General features: G+C 37.3%; 4 protein-coding genes across 4 annotated transcripts; 3 read left to right on the top strand and 1 right to left on the bottom strand.

Moving 5' to 3' along the window:
• The first annotated feature begins 984 nt into the window (after positions 1–984).
• LOC104772394 (translocase of chloroplast 90, chloroplastic) lies at positions 985–4,618 on the top strand. Its single transcript, XM_087505916.1, has 3 exons — positions 985–1,183; positions 1,704–1,827; positions 2,213–4,618. The coding sequence occupies exons 2-3, from the start codon at positions 1,710–1,712 to the stop codon at positions 4,459–4,461; spliced, it is 2,367 nt and encodes a 788-aa protein (XP_087362042.1). The 5' UTR covers positions 985–1,183; positions 1,704–1,709; the 3' UTR covers positions 4,462–4,618.
• A 510-nt stretch (positions 4,619–5,128) lies between these two features.
• On the bottom strand, positions 5,129–6,748 carry LOC104772393 (uncharacterized). The gene has a single exon (XM_010497015.3). It carries the CDS (start codon positions 6,746–6,748, stop codon positions 5,129–5,131), a length of 1,620 nt encoding a protein of 539 aa, XP_010495317.2.
• A 346-nt stretch (positions 6,749–7,094) lies between these two features.
• LOC104770412 (small ribosomal subunit protein eS8z) lies at positions 7,095–8,778 on the top strand. Its single transcript, XM_010494836.3, has 5 exons — positions 7,095–7,224; positions 7,356–7,428; positions 7,779–8,115; positions 8,247–8,428; positions 8,523–8,778. The coding sequence occupies exons 1-5, from the start codon at positions 7,221–7,223 to the stop codon at positions 8,596–8,598; spliced, it is 672 nt and encodes a 223-aa protein (XP_010493138.1). The 5' UTR covers positions 7,095–7,220; the 3' UTR covers positions 8,599–8,778.
• A 482-nt stretch (positions 8,779–9,260) lies between these two features.
• On the top strand, positions 9,261–14,836 carry LOC104770411 (sucrose-phosphate synthase 1). Its single transcript, XM_010494835.2, has 13 exons — positions 9,261–9,878; positions 9,969–10,058; positions 10,504–10,745; positions 10,885–10,948; positions 11,036–11,734; positions 11,909–12,022; positions 12,165–12,296; positions 12,379–12,555; positions 12,801–12,854; positions 12,941–13,003; positions 13,099–14,013; positions 14,107–14,234; positions 14,320–14,836. Exons 1-13 carry the CDS (start codon positions 9,696–9,698, stop codon positions 14,588–14,590), a joined length of 3,132 nt encoding a protein of 1,043 aa, XP_010493137.2. The 5' UTR covers positions 9,261–9,695; the 3' UTR covers positions 14,591–14,836.
• The last annotated feature ends 3,398 nt before the right edge of the window (positions 14,837–18,234 follow it).

Below are 18,234 nucleotides of genomic sequence, written 5' to 3'. Positions count from 1 at the left end.
GTCCGGGTTTCAAAACATTGATTAAAACTAAATTATATATCGGTACCACTAGCAGTATTTTTTTCAAACAACATATGCATGTAAACTAGAAAAAAAAAAAAAAACAAAACTCAAGTTTCCTGTTGAAAACAGTTTTTGTTAGGAACTGAGACGTGATAAACCATTAATCCAGAATTGATCAGTTAGGACAACATAAACAAAATTATATATCGGTTTGGGTTTACAAATGAGATGGTTATGTTTTAGATTACAATTAGAACAAAATTTTATGTCGGTTTGAGTTTACAAATGAGGCGGTTAGGATTTAGATTTTACAATTAGAATGAAATTATATATCGGTGTGGGTTTACAAATGAGGTGGTTAGGATTAAGATTTTACAATTAAAATGAAATTATATGTCGGTTTGGTTTATAAAAAGCGGTTTAGATTTTTTATTTTACAATGATGTGTACAAATTTTGTTTCTTATTTGATAAATAGGGTGAACTCAAGTATTGTCTTTTTTTGTATCCTTTATCACAATACCAAGCACCTTTTATCTCTATTCTTTGAGAACTCTAAAAATGGAAGAGTAAAGAGCTGGCCAAGTAATCTCATGTAAACACAAAACAAACACATCTTCAGCAGCAATGCACCAATAATATCATATGGAAGAGAAGCTCATGCTTTACATGCATACATCAAGTACACCTTAGTTATGGCATAACACTCTATTAGACTCTAGGATTGAGAATTCAGCATTACACCTTAGTTCTCATTTTTCTTAATGCAATCGACTGCACCGGAGCATCGGTTAGCAGACACTAAACCGAGATTGAATTCTCGGTTAATATAAACCAACTTTCAATCGTATTCCGTAGGGAAGAATAATTCAGTTTCAGGACTATTAATTGTTTAGTTCGGTTTGGTTTGGTTTAGTTAAAAGTTCCAAAATTAATTCGGTTTGAGGTCAACATTAGAATTAGCGCTAGACTGGTCTGGGTGGGTGCGCACATTAGCCCCCGCACGAAAGAAACAAACACGAAAAACAACATCTCTCGGCATCTTCTTCTTCGTTATCTTCAACCTACCCTTTGTCTTACCTCGATCCTCTCTCTCTCTCTCTCTCTCTCTCTCTCTCTCTCTCTCTCTCTCTCTCCTCCTCGTCTTCTCCATACCAATCAACCAACACAAGACACAAGAGGTCTCCTTCGATTTCTCTATTTCTCCTTCAATTGAACTTTTTCCCTGGGATTTTCTGTTTTTACAATTTTAATGTGTTTTCTTTAGTCGGTGTAATTGTGCGGTGGAGAGGTTCTCACTTTCTTCTTCTTCTTCTTCTTCTTCTTCTTCTTCTTCTTCTTCTTCTTCTTCTTCTTCTTATCCGTTGGGATTTCTTGAGCTTTTCTCCGATTCTACTTTTTCTTATTGACCCAAGTTGTGCTTCTTTGAAGCTCGTTCAATTGCTTTAGTAATGAAATATGTTTTGTTTAGCTCTCTCTTTTGGGTTCAAATTACTCAAATACTTTTACTGATTTCGAGTCTTAGGTTTATTGGGTTTCAATGAGCTCACTTATATAGAACATGGAGTTTGGGGAAATTGGATTCATTGAGATGCATTGAAGGCAGATGGCGTTATATTTCCCTATGCAACTTTAAGATTTTTGGAGCTGTGTGTTAACCCTTTGTAGTTCTTTTTTGTTGTGTGTGTCTGCTTGGAATAGGTAGTAATGAAAGGCTTCAAAGACTGGGTTTTTGCTCTATCCAACTCAATGGCATCATCTAGACCTCTTTTGGGAAGTGACCCTTTTTTCCGTGACCCTCATCATGAACAAGAGGATAACCATTGTATGATCTCTCTCTCTTCTTTTCCACATTATCTTTTTTAACAATGAGAACAAGATTATTGTATGAGGATAACCATTGTATGATCTTTTACCTCTTAAACTGACCTGCTTAACCTCTTCCTATGCTTTATGACCATATACTCGTTATGCCAGTTACTGTTTTTTTCTCCTTATATCAATAAGGTTACTTGATCTGAATTGCTTCAGTAGATTTCGTTGCTATGTCCACTGCTTTTGTAATTTGAATTGGACTTTACTTTCTGATACTTGATCCAATTGCTGAAACTATTTAGGTTGATTATTTCATCCTTCTCAAAATTATCTCTTCTTGCTGGTATTTATTTTTTTAGTTTTCTTTGACTAATAGCTTTCACTTTTATTTTTAGCTCACGCACCTGCTGCACCAGAACCAGTGACACGCTCGGAAACACCATGCTCAACCAGTGGTGATGTAGAAATTCAGCCTCCTCTCTCTCAGCAACAAATTCCACTTGAAAGCTTGTACCAGTCAAGTATTGATCTTAACGGAAAGAAACATAATCCACTAGCAAAGATTGGTGACCTCCAAGTGCAATTCTTACGCCTTGTTCAAAGGTTTGGGCAGTCACAGAATAATATTCTAGTCTCCAAGGTTTTATATCGGGTACACCTTGCCATGCTGATACGAGCCGAGGAATCAGAACTGAAAACAGTAAAGCTCAGGCAAGATAGGGCAAAAGCTCTAGCGAGGGAGCAAGAATCTTCTGGTATACCTGAACTGAATTTCTCGCTTCGAATCCTAGTCCTGGGGAAAACAGGTGTTGGCAAGAGTGCAACCATAAACTCTATTTTTGGTCAGTCCAAAAGTGAAACTGATGCTTTCAGACCGGCCACAGATCGCATAGAAGAGGTTGTGGGAACTGTTAATGGAGTTAAAGTAACCTTTATTGATACCCCTGGTTTTCACCCACTGTCATCTTCGGCTACAAGAAAAAACCGAAAGATTCTGCTTTCTGTCAAGAGATACGTTAAGAAGCGTCCACCTGATGTAGTTCTTTACTTGGATCGCCTTGATATGATTGACATGCGATACAGTGACTTCTCCCTCCTGCAGCTTATAACTGAAATCTTGGGTGCAGCTATATGGTTAAACACGATACTTGTAATGACACATTGTTCAACTGCTACAGAAGGACGTAATGGACAATCTTTGAACTACGAGTCATATGTGGGCCAGCGCCTGGATGTGGTTCAGCATTATATACATCAGGCTGTATCTGATACAAAACTAGAAAACCCTGTGCTGTTAGTTGAGAATCATTCGAGCTGTAAAAAGAATCTTGCGGGTGAGTCTGTTCTTCCAAATGGACTGGTATGGAAGCCTCAGTTTATGTTTTTGTGCGTTTGTACCAAAGTTCTTGGCGATGTCCAATCTCTACTAAGGTTTCATGACAGCAGTGGCCTGGGACAGCCAAGTAGTACCCGAACAGCTTCCCTTCCTCATCTTCTTTCAGTGTTTCTGCGCCGTCGCTTACAATCAGGTGAAGATGAAGCAGAGAAAGAGATAGACAAGCTTCTGAATTCAGAATTAGAGGAGGAAGATGAGTATGACCAGTTGCCTACAATCCGTATTCTTGGGAAATCCCGGTTTGAAAAGCTGTCAAAGTCTCAGAAGAAAGAGTATCTCGACGAGCTTGATTACAGGGAAACCCTTTATCTGAAGAAGCAATTGAAGGAAGACTTCCGTAGACGACGGGATGAAAAGCTAAATGAAGAGGAAAATCTCAATGACACTGAACAGAGCGACCAAGCAGCTGTTCCACTGCCTGACATGGCAGGTCCAGACAGTTTTGATTCGGATTTTCCGGCTCATAGATATCGATGCGTTGTGGCAGGTGACCAGTGGCTCGTGAGACCTGTCTATGATCCACAAGGTTGGGATCGCGATGTGGGATTTGATGGTATAAATATTGAGACAGCTGCAAAAATAAAAAGGAATATGTTTGCTTCAGCTACAGGACAGGTGAGCAGAGACAAGCATCATTTCACTATCCAATCGGAGACTAATGCAGCTTATACTAGAGACTCTAAAGAACAGACGTTCTCTGTAGCTCTTGACCTTCAATCATCAGGAGAAGATCTGGTGTACTCGTTTCAGGGCGGCACAAAGCTTCAAACATTCAAGTACAACACAACTGACCTTGGAGTCGGTTTGACATCCTTTGGTGGGAAATACTATGTGGGCGGAAAGCTTGAGGATACCTTATTGGTTGGGAAGAGGGTGAAGTTAACTGTGAATGCAGGTCAGATGAGGGGTTCAGGGCAAACAGCACACGGCGGAAGCATTGAAGCTTGCATCAGAGGGAGAGATTACCCGGTCAGAAATGAGCAAATCGGGTTGACAGTGACCGCTCTGTCTTTCAACCGAGAGCTGGTCTTGAACTGGGGTTTACAGACTCAACTTAGACCAGCCCGGGGCACGAACATAGACGTCAATATAAACATGAACAATAGGAAAATGGGGAAGATAAACGTGAAACTCAATAGCTCTGAGCACTGGGAGATCGCTTTGATATCAGCTTTAACGATGTTCAAGGCTTTAGTACGGCGGAGGAAGAGTGAAACGACAAAGGAAAATGAAGAAGAAGAGTTGTGAGTTTTCTTCGTTTCCTGGTTTCTCTCAAAAATTAGGTAGACAAAATATATATTTTGGACATTTATAAATAGATAACTGTTGTAAAAGATGTTTGGAAGAAACAGAACATGCACATCTCCTTCAAATGTCAAATGTTATACTCTTGTCTTGTTGATTATAACTGGTGTGCAAGAGTCTCGTTAGTCTAGTGTGATGTTTATGTGGTTGTTAGAACATATGGCTCTCTAGTATGACGCAAGATGATAGTCATTTGTTTATCACAAGAGGTAGAGGGTAAAGATAAAAAAATTTATAATGAAACATGTTCTAAGGAAAAGGAAAGAAAACAGAAATTAGCAGTAAAAATAGCATTACTAATAAATATTAATCTTTATTTAATACTGATTAAGTTTGAATTTTTTTTTTTTAATTTTTTTTTTATTTTACTTGGAACAGTGCTAGTTATTTCTTCAAGATTGTGGTTGTGTAGCTTGCACATTTGTAATGCAGTTTTTTTTAGCAAGTACTGTACCACTTGATGGTTAATAGGGGGAAAAGTTGAACCTTAAAACAGACAGCTTTAGGTATCAGTATTTAATGAAGGCTGTTGTTTTGTAAACTATGCAAAATTTAAAGATGCGGATTAGAGCACTGCACAATCAGACCACTCTTCCGGGAGCTTCTACCATCAGTCGTCGTCACAAGAGAAGATAATCTTCTTACCGCAGAACTCAGCTACCTTCGGTTTCTTCAGGTTAGGTTTGGTCGCCAAATCAAGGCCTCCTCCTCGAAGTTTGTCTTCATACCAAAGCTTCTCTACAAGGTCGTACTTGGGTGGGAGAGGGTATGGAGCTGCTATCTCTGCCAATTGAAGAGAAATCTCAAAGTAGCGCAGAACTTCACCATTCTTCTTTTCAAGAGCCTCCTCTGCTTCCTCAGCAGAAGCAAACTCAATAAACCCACAGCCCACATGATTCCCCCTGTGGTCTACAATAAGTCGAACACGGACAACTTCTCCAACATCTTCGAAGAAAGTGACAATATGTGATAACGTAGTATGGCAAGAGAGACCGGAAACAAAGAGCGTCTTCTTTGTTACCGCAAATGGCTCAACAAGATCGGGAGTTTCATCAAGTACTCCTTTCACTGCCTCGTTTTCTTCTTCCAATGGAAGGCTTTCTTGTCGTCTAAGGTAGTCTTCGTACCAAACATTGTAATCTATGCAATACTTATACTTGGGTAGATGGTTTGGAGCCTCAAACACATCAAGAACAATCTTGCGATCATGCAAATATTCACCGTTCTTCTTTTCCAGCGCCTTCTCAGCTTCGTTATCAGAAGAAAACTCAACAAAGCCAAAACCCACATGCCTGCCCTTTTTGTCTGAAATAAGTCGAACATGAACAACTTCTCCAACGTCTTTGAAGAAATTGATGATATGTGATATTTCAGTCTGGAGAGAGACATGGGAGACAAAGATGGTCTTTTTCTGTACGGCAACTGCCTCAACATAAGCAGGAGTTTCATCATGTTCTCTCATCAAAAAAATCTTATGACCATGCAAATAATTATCATCGTTCTTCTTCTTTCTCAGAGCCTTCTTTGCAAAGTGAGCAGAAGCAAACTCAACAAAGGCATAGCCCAAATGCTTGCCCTGGTTGTTCACAATAAGTCGAACACTAACAACTCTCATACCTTTGAATAAACGTTTGATATCTGATATGTTAGTGTAGGGAGAGAGATTGGCGACAACGACTACTTTCTCATTGTAATGAAATCCTACGTGGCGTTCTCGTCGAATGTAGTTTTCAAACCTAGCATCGTATTCTTTGCAATACTTGGGCAGAACGTATGAATCCGACTTGAAATCAGCCATATAAAGTAGAATCTTATGACCATGCAAATATTCACCATACTTGTTTTCCAGCGCCATCTTTACTTGGTTAGCAGAAGCAAGCTCAACAAAGGCATAGCCACAATGCTTGTACCGGTGGCCTACCATAAGTCGAACATGAACAACGTCTCCAACATCACTGAAGAAAGAGATGATATCTGATACTTTTGTTCTGCGAGGGAGGCGGCAAACAAATAACGTCTTGTTTGTTACGGCAACTGCCTCGGGAATGGGAATGGGAATGCCATCATCAAGTCCCTCCACTGCCTCTTTAACTGAGATTAAATTAGCCTCAGCCGTTGTCTCATCCTTATGTCTCTTCACAATCGGTTTGTTCTCCAAATCATCTTCAAGGTTTCGCTTACCAAGTAAACTAGCTTTCGTGGCCGATTCTTTGCTAGAACTGGCGCCCATTGATGGATGAATATGAAAACAGCGACGGTCGTTTATTTTCCGGGAAGGGTTCAGACTTCAGAGCAGCCACCAAAAATAAGCTATGTAATTGTAAATAATAAAAACTAAAGATCTCTCTCCATGAACGGATTAAGTATAGATTTAATTTACATTTTTATGTTTTGTTAACTTTGTTCGCCGACGTTATGTAATTTACATTTTTTTTTACTGAAGTCTTATGTTTTGTTAATTTTGTTCGCAGCCGTTATGTAGTGCTTGATTTTTCACTTTGTCCAGAAAACTTATACGAGACAAAAAAATAAAAAAATAATTGGGTATTTAAACAATGACGGGCCCAAGTAATTAGATGGGCCTAATGATAATAAGGCCTCAAAGGGAGACTAGGGTTTATACACACTATATATTTAAGAGCTCGCCTCACTACTCAACACCGCGCAGCTAAACTTTGTTGGAGAAACCCTAATCGGCGACAATGGGTACGAACGATCTCTCCCCTCTCTCTCTATCTCGATTCCGATTTCTCCACTTCTTCGATCTCGTTCCTGTGTAATGCTATTGAATGTATTTGATGATAGAATCTGATGTATGTAACCTGATTTATCTTTAGGTATTTCTCGTGACTCAATCCACAAGAGGCGTGCCACTGGAGGCAAGCAAAAGCAATGGAGGAAGAAGCGAAAGTAAGTCTTTTTACATTTTCTCGTTTTCAGATCTCTCTCGATTCATGTTTCTGCTACGCTCGTCTTATGTTAGAGTTTGTGAATCTCCATTTCTTAAACGCTTTACAGTTAGTCTGATGTTGTGATCTGTTAAATCCGAGTGTTGTTCGCCTTTTAGTATATTCGGAAACCGTACTGGAATTATATAGCGAGATCATATATAGTATGAGATTCTTCATAAGCTGATTGTGTTTAACCTGGTCTGTATTGTTTATCACATTTCTGGTGTAGTGATATGTTACTTTTGATTTTTTTATTATTGGTGTTATGCAACTGGTTTGTAATGGTTTATGTTTTGGGGTTTGGTGAAGGTACGAGATGGGAAGGCAGCCAGCCAACACCAAGCTCTCAAGCAACAAGACGGTCAGAAGAATCCGAGTTCGTGGTGGAAATGTTAAGTGGCGTGCGTTGAGACTCGATACCGGTAACTACGCTTGGGGAAGTGAAGCTGTCACCCGCAAGACCAGGGTTCTTGACGTCGTCTACAATGCCTCCAACAATGAGCTTGTCCGTACTAAAACACTTGTGAAGAGTGCTATCGTTCAGGTTGATGCTGCTCCATTCAAGCAATGGTATCTCCAGCACTACGGTGTTGAGGTTGGTCGCAAGAAGAAGACTGCTGTCACTACCACCAAGAAGGATGGAGAGGTTAGACCATTTTAACATTTTGTTCATTTGCTTTTGATGTTTGAGTCTGTTCAATGCTTCGTTTTAGTCATATTTTTGTGGTATTAATACAAAATCTTATGATACTATTATACATTGTTTACAATATATAGGATGGTGATGAGGCAGCACCAGCTGTTGCTGAGGAGACCAAGAAGAGCAACCACGTCCAGAGAAAGATTGAGAGCCGTCAAGAGACTCGCACCCTTGATTCACACATTGAGGACCAATTCGCAAGTGGACGTTTGTTGGCTTGTATCTCATCTAGGCCCGGCCAGTGTGGTCGTGCTGATGGGTAATTCATCTCGTGCCCTTCTCTAGCTCGTTGTGTTTGCTCCTTAATTAATGTTTTGCTGATGGTCTCTTTTATTGTTGCAAATAATATGCAGATACATCTTGGAAGGTAAAGAGTTGGAGTTCTACATGAAGAAGATCCAGAAGAAGAAGGGCAAGGGTGCTGCTTAGATTCTGTTCTATGCTTTTGTCTTACAACATGTTTTAAATTTTTCAGTTTCAATTGTCTGAGAAACTATGTTTTTGGATTAGCTTGTCGTGGTATTTTCCTAAAACTCTTCATCAGTTATTATGGTACAATTACAATGGTTTTGTCTCTGATCTTTTTTTATTTATATTATTACTGATGAATCAGGTCTCTTTACAATTATAATTACAGTTCGTTTATTTGAAACTAATTAGCAGGGAGAGTCTTGAGTTCTTTAGAATGTACAATATACGAAATAGATGATTGTTACAAGATCTTGTAATTAGCAGTTTTCATTTTATTGCAATTTTTTCGATTATCGCTGGTCGACGAGAGGCTATAAACACATGCAAGCAGGATGGATCTAAAGCAGTGGGCTGAAACAATATAAAATTCAGTTTAAGCCCAAATATCGAAGTCCGGGCCATGTACTTGAACACTGTGTATGCACTCCGAAACCATAGTGAAATGGGGTGTGTTCATAACGTAATTTGGGATGAACTCAAAAAGAAGAAAAAAGAAGCAAATTTGGTAGCAAAAAAATCAGTTTGTAACAATAGTTTGGTGGAAACAGTACCCTTATAACGTATGTTGTTGATTTTGTGGGGTGTGAAGATATATATCTGTTGTAAACTTATTAGAAGGCAAAAGAAAATATCTCATTAGTGGTCGTAATAAAAAATCGATAATTAAAGTAGGATCTTATTTAAACAGAGAAAAAATCCACCGCAGTGAAGAATTTTTTTTTTTTTTTTTAATTTAAAGAAAGATATTTATTCCATTTAAGAAATTAAAAAAAAAAGACTGGGAAAAAAAAAAGAAGAAAAATAGAAAAGAAAGGATATGAGCCGTTCGAAACGGATGCGTGTCTGATGTCCAGAGACTGATGAGAGAGCTGTGGTGTTCGTCACTAACCCCACACTCCAGCTGAGTCTTCTTTTGTCTTCTATCGATACCCAAAAAAAAGTACGAGATTCAATCATCTCCAATCCCACAGTCTTCACTTCCATCCACAAAAAAATACGATACGAGGAGGATCTCTCTCTCTCTGATCGTCCCCCTCTCCCACCAGACCAGATAGATGGCCGGGAACGATTGGGTGAACAGTTACTTGGAGGCGATTCTCGACGTCGGTCAGGGTCTTGAAGATGCTCGCTCCTCTCTTCTTCTTAGGGAGAGAGGTCGTTTCACTCCCAGCCGTTACTTTGTTGAAGAAGTCATTACTGGCTTCGATGAGACTGATCTTCACAGATCCTGGGTTAAGGTAACATCATATCTCATTAAAATAAAAAACAGAGTATGTGTGATCATCGAGATCGATGATGTGATGACTGATGATGAGTGTTTGGTTTAGGCTGTTGCTACGAGGAGTCCACAGGAGAGGAACACAAGGTTAGAGAATATGTGTTGGAGGATCTGGAATCTTGCTCGTCAAAAGAAGCAGGTCCCCATTTTTTTTTTTTGTTTTTTTTTTGCAAATTTTTGATGCAAAGAAAGAACTGTTTTATTCAGTTGTCTATTTTTTAACCCCTTTTTTTTGCTCTTTAAACTTTTAAAAGCGAGTTTTTTTGGTGAATTCATCAAGACGTATGCTTGACTTTGATCTTAATTGTTTGACTATCATCAAGTCAGGCTTTTTTAATTTATTTATTTTGGTCTCTTCAAAGTTTGAACTTTTTCAAAGTTTGCATTTTGCAATCTCTTTTTAAAAATAAAGGGGATAAAAAGTTCATAACTTGAGAAGAACAATTAGAAAAAAAAAGGGGGACCAAAAATGTTAAGGAGGTTTTTAAATTTTTGTAGTAGCTTTCCTGTTCTGCTTTTGGGGAGCTCATCTTTGCGACCTTGGATCTTAAAAATATTGACAATTGATGATTCTGTCTGTACAGCATGAGGAAAAGGAAGCACAGAGGCTGGCTAAGCGCCGGCTTGAGCGTGAGAGAGGTCGTAGGGAGGCTACTGCTGATATGTCTGAGGAGTTTTCTGAAGGAGAGAAAGGAGATGCCATCACTGATATTTCAACTCTTGCTGAAAGCACCAAACCAAGGTTGCCCAGGATTAATTCTGCTGAGTCCATGGAGATATGGGCTAGCCAACAGAAGGGAAATAAACTGTATCTTGTTTTGATCAGGTATCTTCTCAAATTCTAGTCTTACAAGTTTTTTTTTTCACTTCTTCTAGTCAGGTTATATAGTAAGGCTCACCAAACCAAGAAAGTATTAAGAATGTTCTTGCGTTTTAGTTGTTTGACAATCAGTGTATGCATGCAGTCTTCATGGTCTCATACGTGGTGAAAACATGGAGCTCGGTCGCGATTCTGATACCGGTGGCCAGGTAATGATACTTATATGGAGAATTTGAGTGATTGTAATATGGTACAAAGGTAAGCTAGTCCTTCTTACACTGCTTTTTACGTTACAGGTTAAATATGTTGTAGAACTTGCACGCGCCTTGGGTTCAATGCCAGGAGTTTACAGGGTTGACTTGCTTACTAGGCAAGTGTCTTCACCAGATGTTGACTATAGCTATGGCGAACCGACGGAGATGCTGACTCCTAGAGATTCTGAAGATTACTCGGACGAGATGGGGGAGAGTAGCGGTGCTTATATTGTGAGGATACCATTTGGTCCAAAGGACAAGTACATTCCAAAAGAAATTCTATGGCCTCACATTGCTGAATTTGTTGATGGTGCTATGAACCACATCATGCAAATGTCAAATGTTCTCGGCGAGCAAGTTGGTATTGGGAAGCCTATATGGCCTGCTGCCATCCATGGACACTATGCTGATGCTGGTGACGCTGCTGCTTTGCTCTCCGGTGCACTAAATGTGCCTATGCTCCTTACTGGCCACTCACTTGGTCGGGATAAGTTAGAGCAGCTTTTGAGACAAGGCCGCCTTTCAAAAGAAGAAATCAATTCTACTTACAAGATTATGCGTCGAATAGAGGGTGAGGAATTATCTCTTGATGTTTCTGAAATGGTAATAACTAGCACACGACAGGAGATCGATGAGCAATGGAGATTGTATGATGGTTTTGACCCCATATTGGAGCGCAAGTTGCGAGCACGGATGAAGCGGAACGTTAGCTGCTATGGACGGTTCATGCCTCGCATGGTTGTAAGTAACTTATACTCTCGCTATTTTCTTGATCCTTGAGCATTGACATGGTTAACACGGACTGAAATATATGCTTTCCGCATTCATATTTTATTGCTAACTAATTTGAAATGTTGGTGACAAACTAACTACTGGTAGATGTCATAATAATGTTCTGTCTATTTAATTCTTCAGAAAATTCCACCTGGGATGGAGTTCAATCATATTGTCCCACATGGTGGTGATATTGAAGACACAGATGGGAATGAGGAACATCCAACTTCTCCAGATCCACCAATATGGGCTGAGGTTCTTGCATAAAATTAACATCTACATAACTTTTATTAGTTTCTCCTGACAAAAATTGAGTTGAATTTCTGTATGAAATGTATTTGCATTATCTTTCCGTTAAAGCAGTTCACTCGACCTCCAAACTCTCTATGTGATGCAGATAATGCGTTTCTTTTCAAATTCCCGAAAGCCTATGATACTTGCCCTTGCGAGGCCCGATCCAAAAAAGAATATCACAACGTTAGTGAAGGCATTTGGAGAATGCCGTCCACTGAGAGAGCTTGCTAACCTGGTATAGGGACTTTTGTATAGACATTTGTATGAAACCTTGGTTGTTTATTTTATGTTTCTGATTTGATCACCATTTTGTGCAGGCACTTATTATGGGTAACCGAGATGGGATTGATGAAATGTCGAGCACAAGTTCTTCGGTTCTCCTTTCTGTTCTAAAGCTAATTGACAAGTATGATCTCTATGGTCAAGTTGCTTACCCTAAACATCACAAACAGTCAGATGTTCCAGACATATATCGCCTTGCTGCAAAGTCGAAGGTACTATTGGCAGACTTTGTCTCATAGTTCAGAAAATTTAGGATTTATAAGCTTAGGTGACTTTCTTCGGCTTGTTAGTGATCAAAGCTTATCGGATGTAATTAAGTAAAGTCCATCATATTAATATCATGTGCTGCATATCTTGATGCAATCATATATTTGCTTCAATGGTTAGACACTACTCAAAATACTGGTGTCGATTCTTCTTTTTAGTAGATTAATCATTGTTAATGGATTATATGCAGGGTGTTTTTATCAATCCAGCTATCATTGAACCATTTGGACTTACTCTAATTGAGGTAATGTATTCTCTATTGACAAATTCGTGTTTCATGACTTCGTTCTTGTCATCTTGGTAAAATGTGTTTCGTTTTTTTCCTTATAGGCTGCAGCTCATGGTTTGCCTATGGTTGCTACACAAAATGGTGGTCCTGTAGATATACACCGGGTATGTTTTTTTTACAGTGAAACATTGCAGTCCCCAAGACTATTACATACCTACTCATTTGTGCTAAAATGTACCTTGGAGATTTTTTTTTCCAGGTCCTTGACAATGGCCTTCTCGTGGATCCTCATGATCAGCAGTCTATTTCTTCAGCTCTTCTTAAGCTTGTTGCTGATAAGCACCTATGGGCGAAGTGTCGCCAAAACGGGTTAAAGAACATTCACCAATTCTCTTGGTCAGAGCACTGCAAAACTTATCTATCTCGCATAACTAGCTTCAAACCAAGACATCCCCAATGGCAAAGTGATGATGGCGGTGATAATTCAGAACCCGAGTCACCTAGTGATTCTTTGAGAGATATACAAGATATATCCTTGAACTTAAAGTTTTCATTTGACGGAAGTGGGAACGATAATTACATGAACCAAGAAGGGAGCTCCATGGACAGGAAGAGCAAAATCGAAGCTGCTGTCCAAAACTGGTCTAAAGGCAAAGATAGCCGCAAAATGGGATCACTGGAGAGGTCAGAGGTTAACTCTGGAAAATTCCCGGCCGTGCGGAGAAGGAAGTTCATTGTTGTTATTGCTCTTGATTTTGATGGGGAACAAGACACGCTAGAGGCTACAAGAAGGATTCTTGATGCGGTTGAAAAGGAAAGAGCTGATGGATCAGTTGGATTCATACTGTCGACATCTCTAACGATCTCTGAGATACAATCTTTCTTGGTGTCAGGGGGCTTAAACCCTTATGATTTTGACGCTTTCATATGCAACAGCGGCAGCGATCTTCACTACACATCCCTCAACAACGAAGACGGTCCTTTTGTTGTTGACTTTTACTACCACTCCCATATAGAATATAGGTGGGGTGGTGAAGGGCTGAGGAAGACTTTGATCCGTTGGGCATCTTCACTTAACGATAAAAAGGCTGAAAAAGACGAGCAGATAGTCACTCTTGCTGAACATCTTTCAACTGACTACTGCTACACATTTACTGTCAAAAAGCCTGCAGCGGTAAATTTAACCAGGAGCAACGCTATTAAGAACGTCTTCACATATCATTTTAGCTTTCCGTTAAAAGTCATTTGTTTTGTTTTTTATTCACAGGTGCCTCCAGTTAGAGAGCTCCGGAAGCTGCTGAGAATTCAGGCTTTGCGTTGTCATGTTGTTTATAGTCAGAATGGCACCCGAATTAACGTGATACCAGTGCTGGCTTCTCGTATACAAGCTCTAAGGTAACTTATTCACTACAAAAGTTGTGGTACAATACAAGTAACTACTGTTTTTCATTTCTGAGCATTGCCCTTAATGGTGAACCAGGTATTTGTTCGTTCGGTGGGGCATTGACATGGCGAAAATGGCGGTGTTTGTGGGGGAATCAGGCGACACTGATTACGAAGGGCTGCTCGGAGGACTTCACAAGAGCGTTGTTCTAACGGGGGTGTCTTGCAGCGCAAGCAATGCCTTGCACGCTAACCGGAGCTATCCTCTCACCGATGTGATCTCCTTAGAGAGCAGCAACGTGGTTCACGCACCGGCAGATTCGGATGTTCGTGATGCCCTGAAGAAACTAGAGCTTATCAAGGAGTGAGAGCCTGAAATAAGAGGAACAGAATTCCAATCATCAATGGTTGGTACCAAATGCGAACTATCTTTTTCAGTTGACCACATGGTTTGGTTTGTTTTCTATCTTCGTCGTACATAAGCTGCCGGAAATACCAAACTCTTCTCCATATGGTTGTCTTTTTGACACCCACCGGATTTTACTAAATTTATGCAAAGTATTTGTAATAAATAATACTAATAAAAAGAAAAAGAGGATGTTCCCGGTATTTAATTAACATAGCAAAATTAAATACAGTATATAAAACCATCCCTTTCGATTATAATTAGGAGTCTCTAGGCGACAAATGTATATAATTAGGGCCAGACAGATGGAAACACATGGCACTTACCCTAAATTAAAGATTGCTTAAGATGTTGAGAGCTAATGTCATTTTCTTCTCTACCATATTTAACAAAGACTCTATAGTATATGTGTTCTTATTTAGCATTTTATAATCTATTTATCCAAGAAATGTAAATAGAGAATGCGTATCTGATTAGGTTATTCTTGGGGGTGCCCCAGGAATGACCTTTTTTAGAAAGTTAAAAAACCGATTAGTCGTTCCTTGTTGATGTTTTCCCAAAAAGGCTAAGCCAACACAAATTTTAAAAGCACCATAATAGCTACAAATTATGGCCATTATCAACTTTAATTTTAGACAACAAAAATTCATACACGTCATAACAAAAGTTGTGGGATACTGAGATGTTGTTAGTAGCTACATAAACAGCATACATATACATGTTACAAACGTTTATGATTCCTTGTGCAGATACTTTTCGTCTATAAGTTTTAACATCACTTTAGTTAATTAACACGAAGTTCATTATGACTAGAGGCATTGAAAAGGTCAAGTCCTTTTCTAGTGGTAACTCCTTGAAAATGACACTGATTCTTTTTTTTTGCAACATTTCATTAGAAAAAAAATTAGAATCTTTTCATAATTTTTGGCTTTTGTGGTCTTCCATTTTCCATCTAACTCTTTTTAAAATATAAAATGACTTGAAATTGTTGCATGTCTGTTTTTAGTATCATTATTTTTGTTGTCATCCACTTGATGGAAAAAGCTTTGACACCTCCTTTACCCCAATTATTTCATAACTTATGTTGTGAAAAAGTATGAATTTCTAAATTTGACAGTCATGATGTTAGTATTTCGTAAGAACTAAAAATTAAAATGCAAATTTTCTAACTCGTCTATTTAAAGTCAAGTAAACCTTTACATCAAATTTTAGTTCACACAGAATTTAATGTTGATTGACGCATAGTAAAAGAGTACCTGTTTTTTTTACAATCAAAGTACTAATACTTATTTTCGAATTATTTATCTTACTAGGTTATAAACCCCCGCTACGCGCGGGTATGCTTATATGAATTTGTTTTTTAAAAAATTAGATTGAAAAATTATTTAAATAGCTATACATTGACATTAAATATGCAAAATTATTATAATGTTCGTGTTGTAAATAGACGGGTCTTGGAAAGTATCGGACCGCAACTCAGGTTTAGGTTGGTGCTACTGTAATGACGATGATCAGACTTTATCGTTGGGTGCTAGATATTTTAGATTACAACTATACAATCATAAGAAAGTGGATTCCTCTAAATCTTCTTTCTATGCACAATACTTCAAATCTCACACTCGGTCCAGCTACAGAAAAGCTTCAGCTCGATTGGACATTCTTACGACCTTTAAAATATGCCCTCAATAACCCATTTTAGAACTGTTCATGTTCCTTAGCATGAATTGCACCACTTTTCATCAGTTACTGGCTACACAAATCTTTGAGTTTAGTTCTTATTTAAGCTTTCTCAGTTTCTATGAATTCTTAGCTTGTTGGCTCCTTCACATAGCATTTGTCTCCATCTTCCTTTCACTTTCTTTCTCTTCTTCCCTTCCTAAATCTGACCTATCTTAGCTCCTCCACCACACTTGCCATAACCACACGGCATGAGTCTTCATATCCATCATGGTTTTACGTACTATACACGTACTTTTAAATTTTTTTATAGTTAAAAATTAATGAAACTTATACTTTTTATAGAGTTTTAAATATTTAGACTTTCTATGGAGTTTAAATATATATATTATTTAAAAAATTCTGTCAGGTTTAAATATTAGAAATATTTAATTCTTTTAAAAGTTTTAATATTTATAATATTTTAAACTTTTTAAAATTATAATATTTTAAAACTCTTTAAAAGCTAAAAACTATTAAAGTTCTAGTATTTTAAACTTTTAAATTTTTTTAAATATTATAATATATTGAAACTTTTTAAAAGTTTTAATTTGCTTAAAAAACCGGATTAAACCGAATAAATTTTTTAAATTTGGACGCCTAATAAATCAAGCTTCCTGCTTATTCATAGTTGGAAGCATTAGTCTTATTTATAATGGTTCTGAACCATTGTCTAAACTTTTTTTAGCCGATGTGGGATGTTGTACATAGCTTTTTTCTTTCCATAGATTGAAATTTTTTCTTTTTCCTAAAAAATCTTAACAATATAGAAACTGTCATATTTTAATAAAATGTTAATTAGTGAGATGTCTAATCCCTATTGGATGTTTAAAATAGAAAACTATTGATTTTTTTTTTAAATGTTAAATAATGAAGTGGCTAGTCATGATTGGTTGTTTAAAATCCTATGTGGACAGTTTTAGGAGCTTATAGCTTCTACTTTTTATTAGTATAGATTATAATATTTTGAAATCTTTCTAAAGCTAAGACTATTAGAAGTTTTAATATTTATAATATTTTAAACTTTTAAAAGGTTTCAAAATATAATATTTGAATCTTTTAAGAATTTTCAATATTTATAATATTTTAAATTATTAAAATTTAAAAATTATAATATTTTAAAAAAATTTAAAAGTTAAGAACTTTGAAAAGTTTCAAATATTTCTAATATTTGAAATTTTTAAATTTTTAAATTTTTAAATATTACAATATTTTTTTTGAAACTTTTAAAGTTTTAATTTGATCAAAAAAACTGGATCAAATTATATAAAACTTTTAAAATTGGACGCCTGATAAATCAAGCTTTCCTGCTCATTCGTTGTTGGAAGCATATTAATCTTATTTATACTTGTTCTGAATCATTGTCTAAAAAGTTTCTACCCGATGTGGGACGTTGTAAATAGTTCTTTTATTTCCATAAATTTAAAAATCTGGAAATTTATAAAATGTTAATGAATGATATGTCAAATACTGATTGGTTGTTTAAAATAATTATTAATATAGAAAATTCTGGAAAATTTTTAAAATGTTAATTAGTGACATGTCGAATCCCTATTGATTGTTTAAAATCCTAGGTGGACAACCTTAACAGCTTATAGCTCCTACTTTTATTTAGTATAACTATTACAAACGATCCGGTGGGGAAAAAGGTATCATTCTTGTATAAGAGGTACAAACCGGTAGTAAATTCTGAGTTGGTCGGTCTTAAAATCGTCTAAATTTACTCTATTTCGTTTTCTAAAGATTTTGCGTATCTCGGAGAGTAGTGTAAAACAAAGACACTTTTCTTGTAAAATAAAAAAAGGAACTTAAAAAATAAGAAAAACAATTTATTTTCTTTAGAAAAAAAGAGAAGAATTTATTGATAACCTAACTAACAACTAAAAGATG

Source organism: Camelina sativa, chromosome 20, assembly GCF_030686135.1.
Source record: "Camelina sativa cultivar CO46 ecotype springtype chromosome 20, ASM3068613v1".
Classification (NCBI taxonomy): Eukaryota; Viridiplantae; Streptophyta; class Magnoliopsida; order Brassicales; family Brassicaceae; genus Camelina; species Camelina sativa.
The sequence above is the reverse complement of the archived record's forward strand: the minus strand, read 5'-3'. Positions and strand labels throughout refer to the sequence as shown.

Bases quoted from the DNA above. Each gene is read 5' to 3' on its own strand.
- LOC104772394 (XM_087505916.1), top strand. From the start codon at position 1,710: ATGAAAGGCTTCAAAGACTGGGTTTTTGCTCTATCCAACTCAATGGCA. The intron at 1,828-2,212 runs GTATGATCTCTC...TTTTATTTTTAG, and splicing joins TGAACAAGAGGATAACCATT to CTCACGCACCTGCTGCACCA.
- LOC104772393 (XM_010497015.3), bottom strand. From the start codon at position 6,748: ATGGGCGCCAGTTCTAGCAAAGAATCGGCCACGAAAGCTAGTTTACTT.
- LOC104770412 (XM_010494836.3), top strand. The intron at 7,429-7,778 runs GTAAGTCTTTTT...GGTTTGGTGAAG, and splicing joins CAATGGAGGAAGAAGCGAAA to GTACGAGATGGGAAGGCAGC. The intron at 8,116-8,246 runs GTTAGACCATTT...TACAATATATAG, and splicing joins CCACCAAGAAGGATGGAGAG to GATGGTGATGAGGCAGCACC.
- LOC104770411 (XM_010494835.2), top strand. From the start codon at position 9,696: ATGGCCGGGAACGATTGGGTGAACAGTTACTTGGAGGCGATTCTCGAC. The intron at 12,855-12,940 runs GTAATGTATTCT...TTTTCCTTATAG, and splicing joins TTGGACTTACTCTAATTGAG to GCTGCAGCTCATGGTTTGCC. The intron at 14,235-14,319 runs GTAACTTATTCA...ATGGTGAACCAG, and splicing joins TCTCGTATACAAGCTCTAAG to GTATTTGTTCGTTCGGTGGG.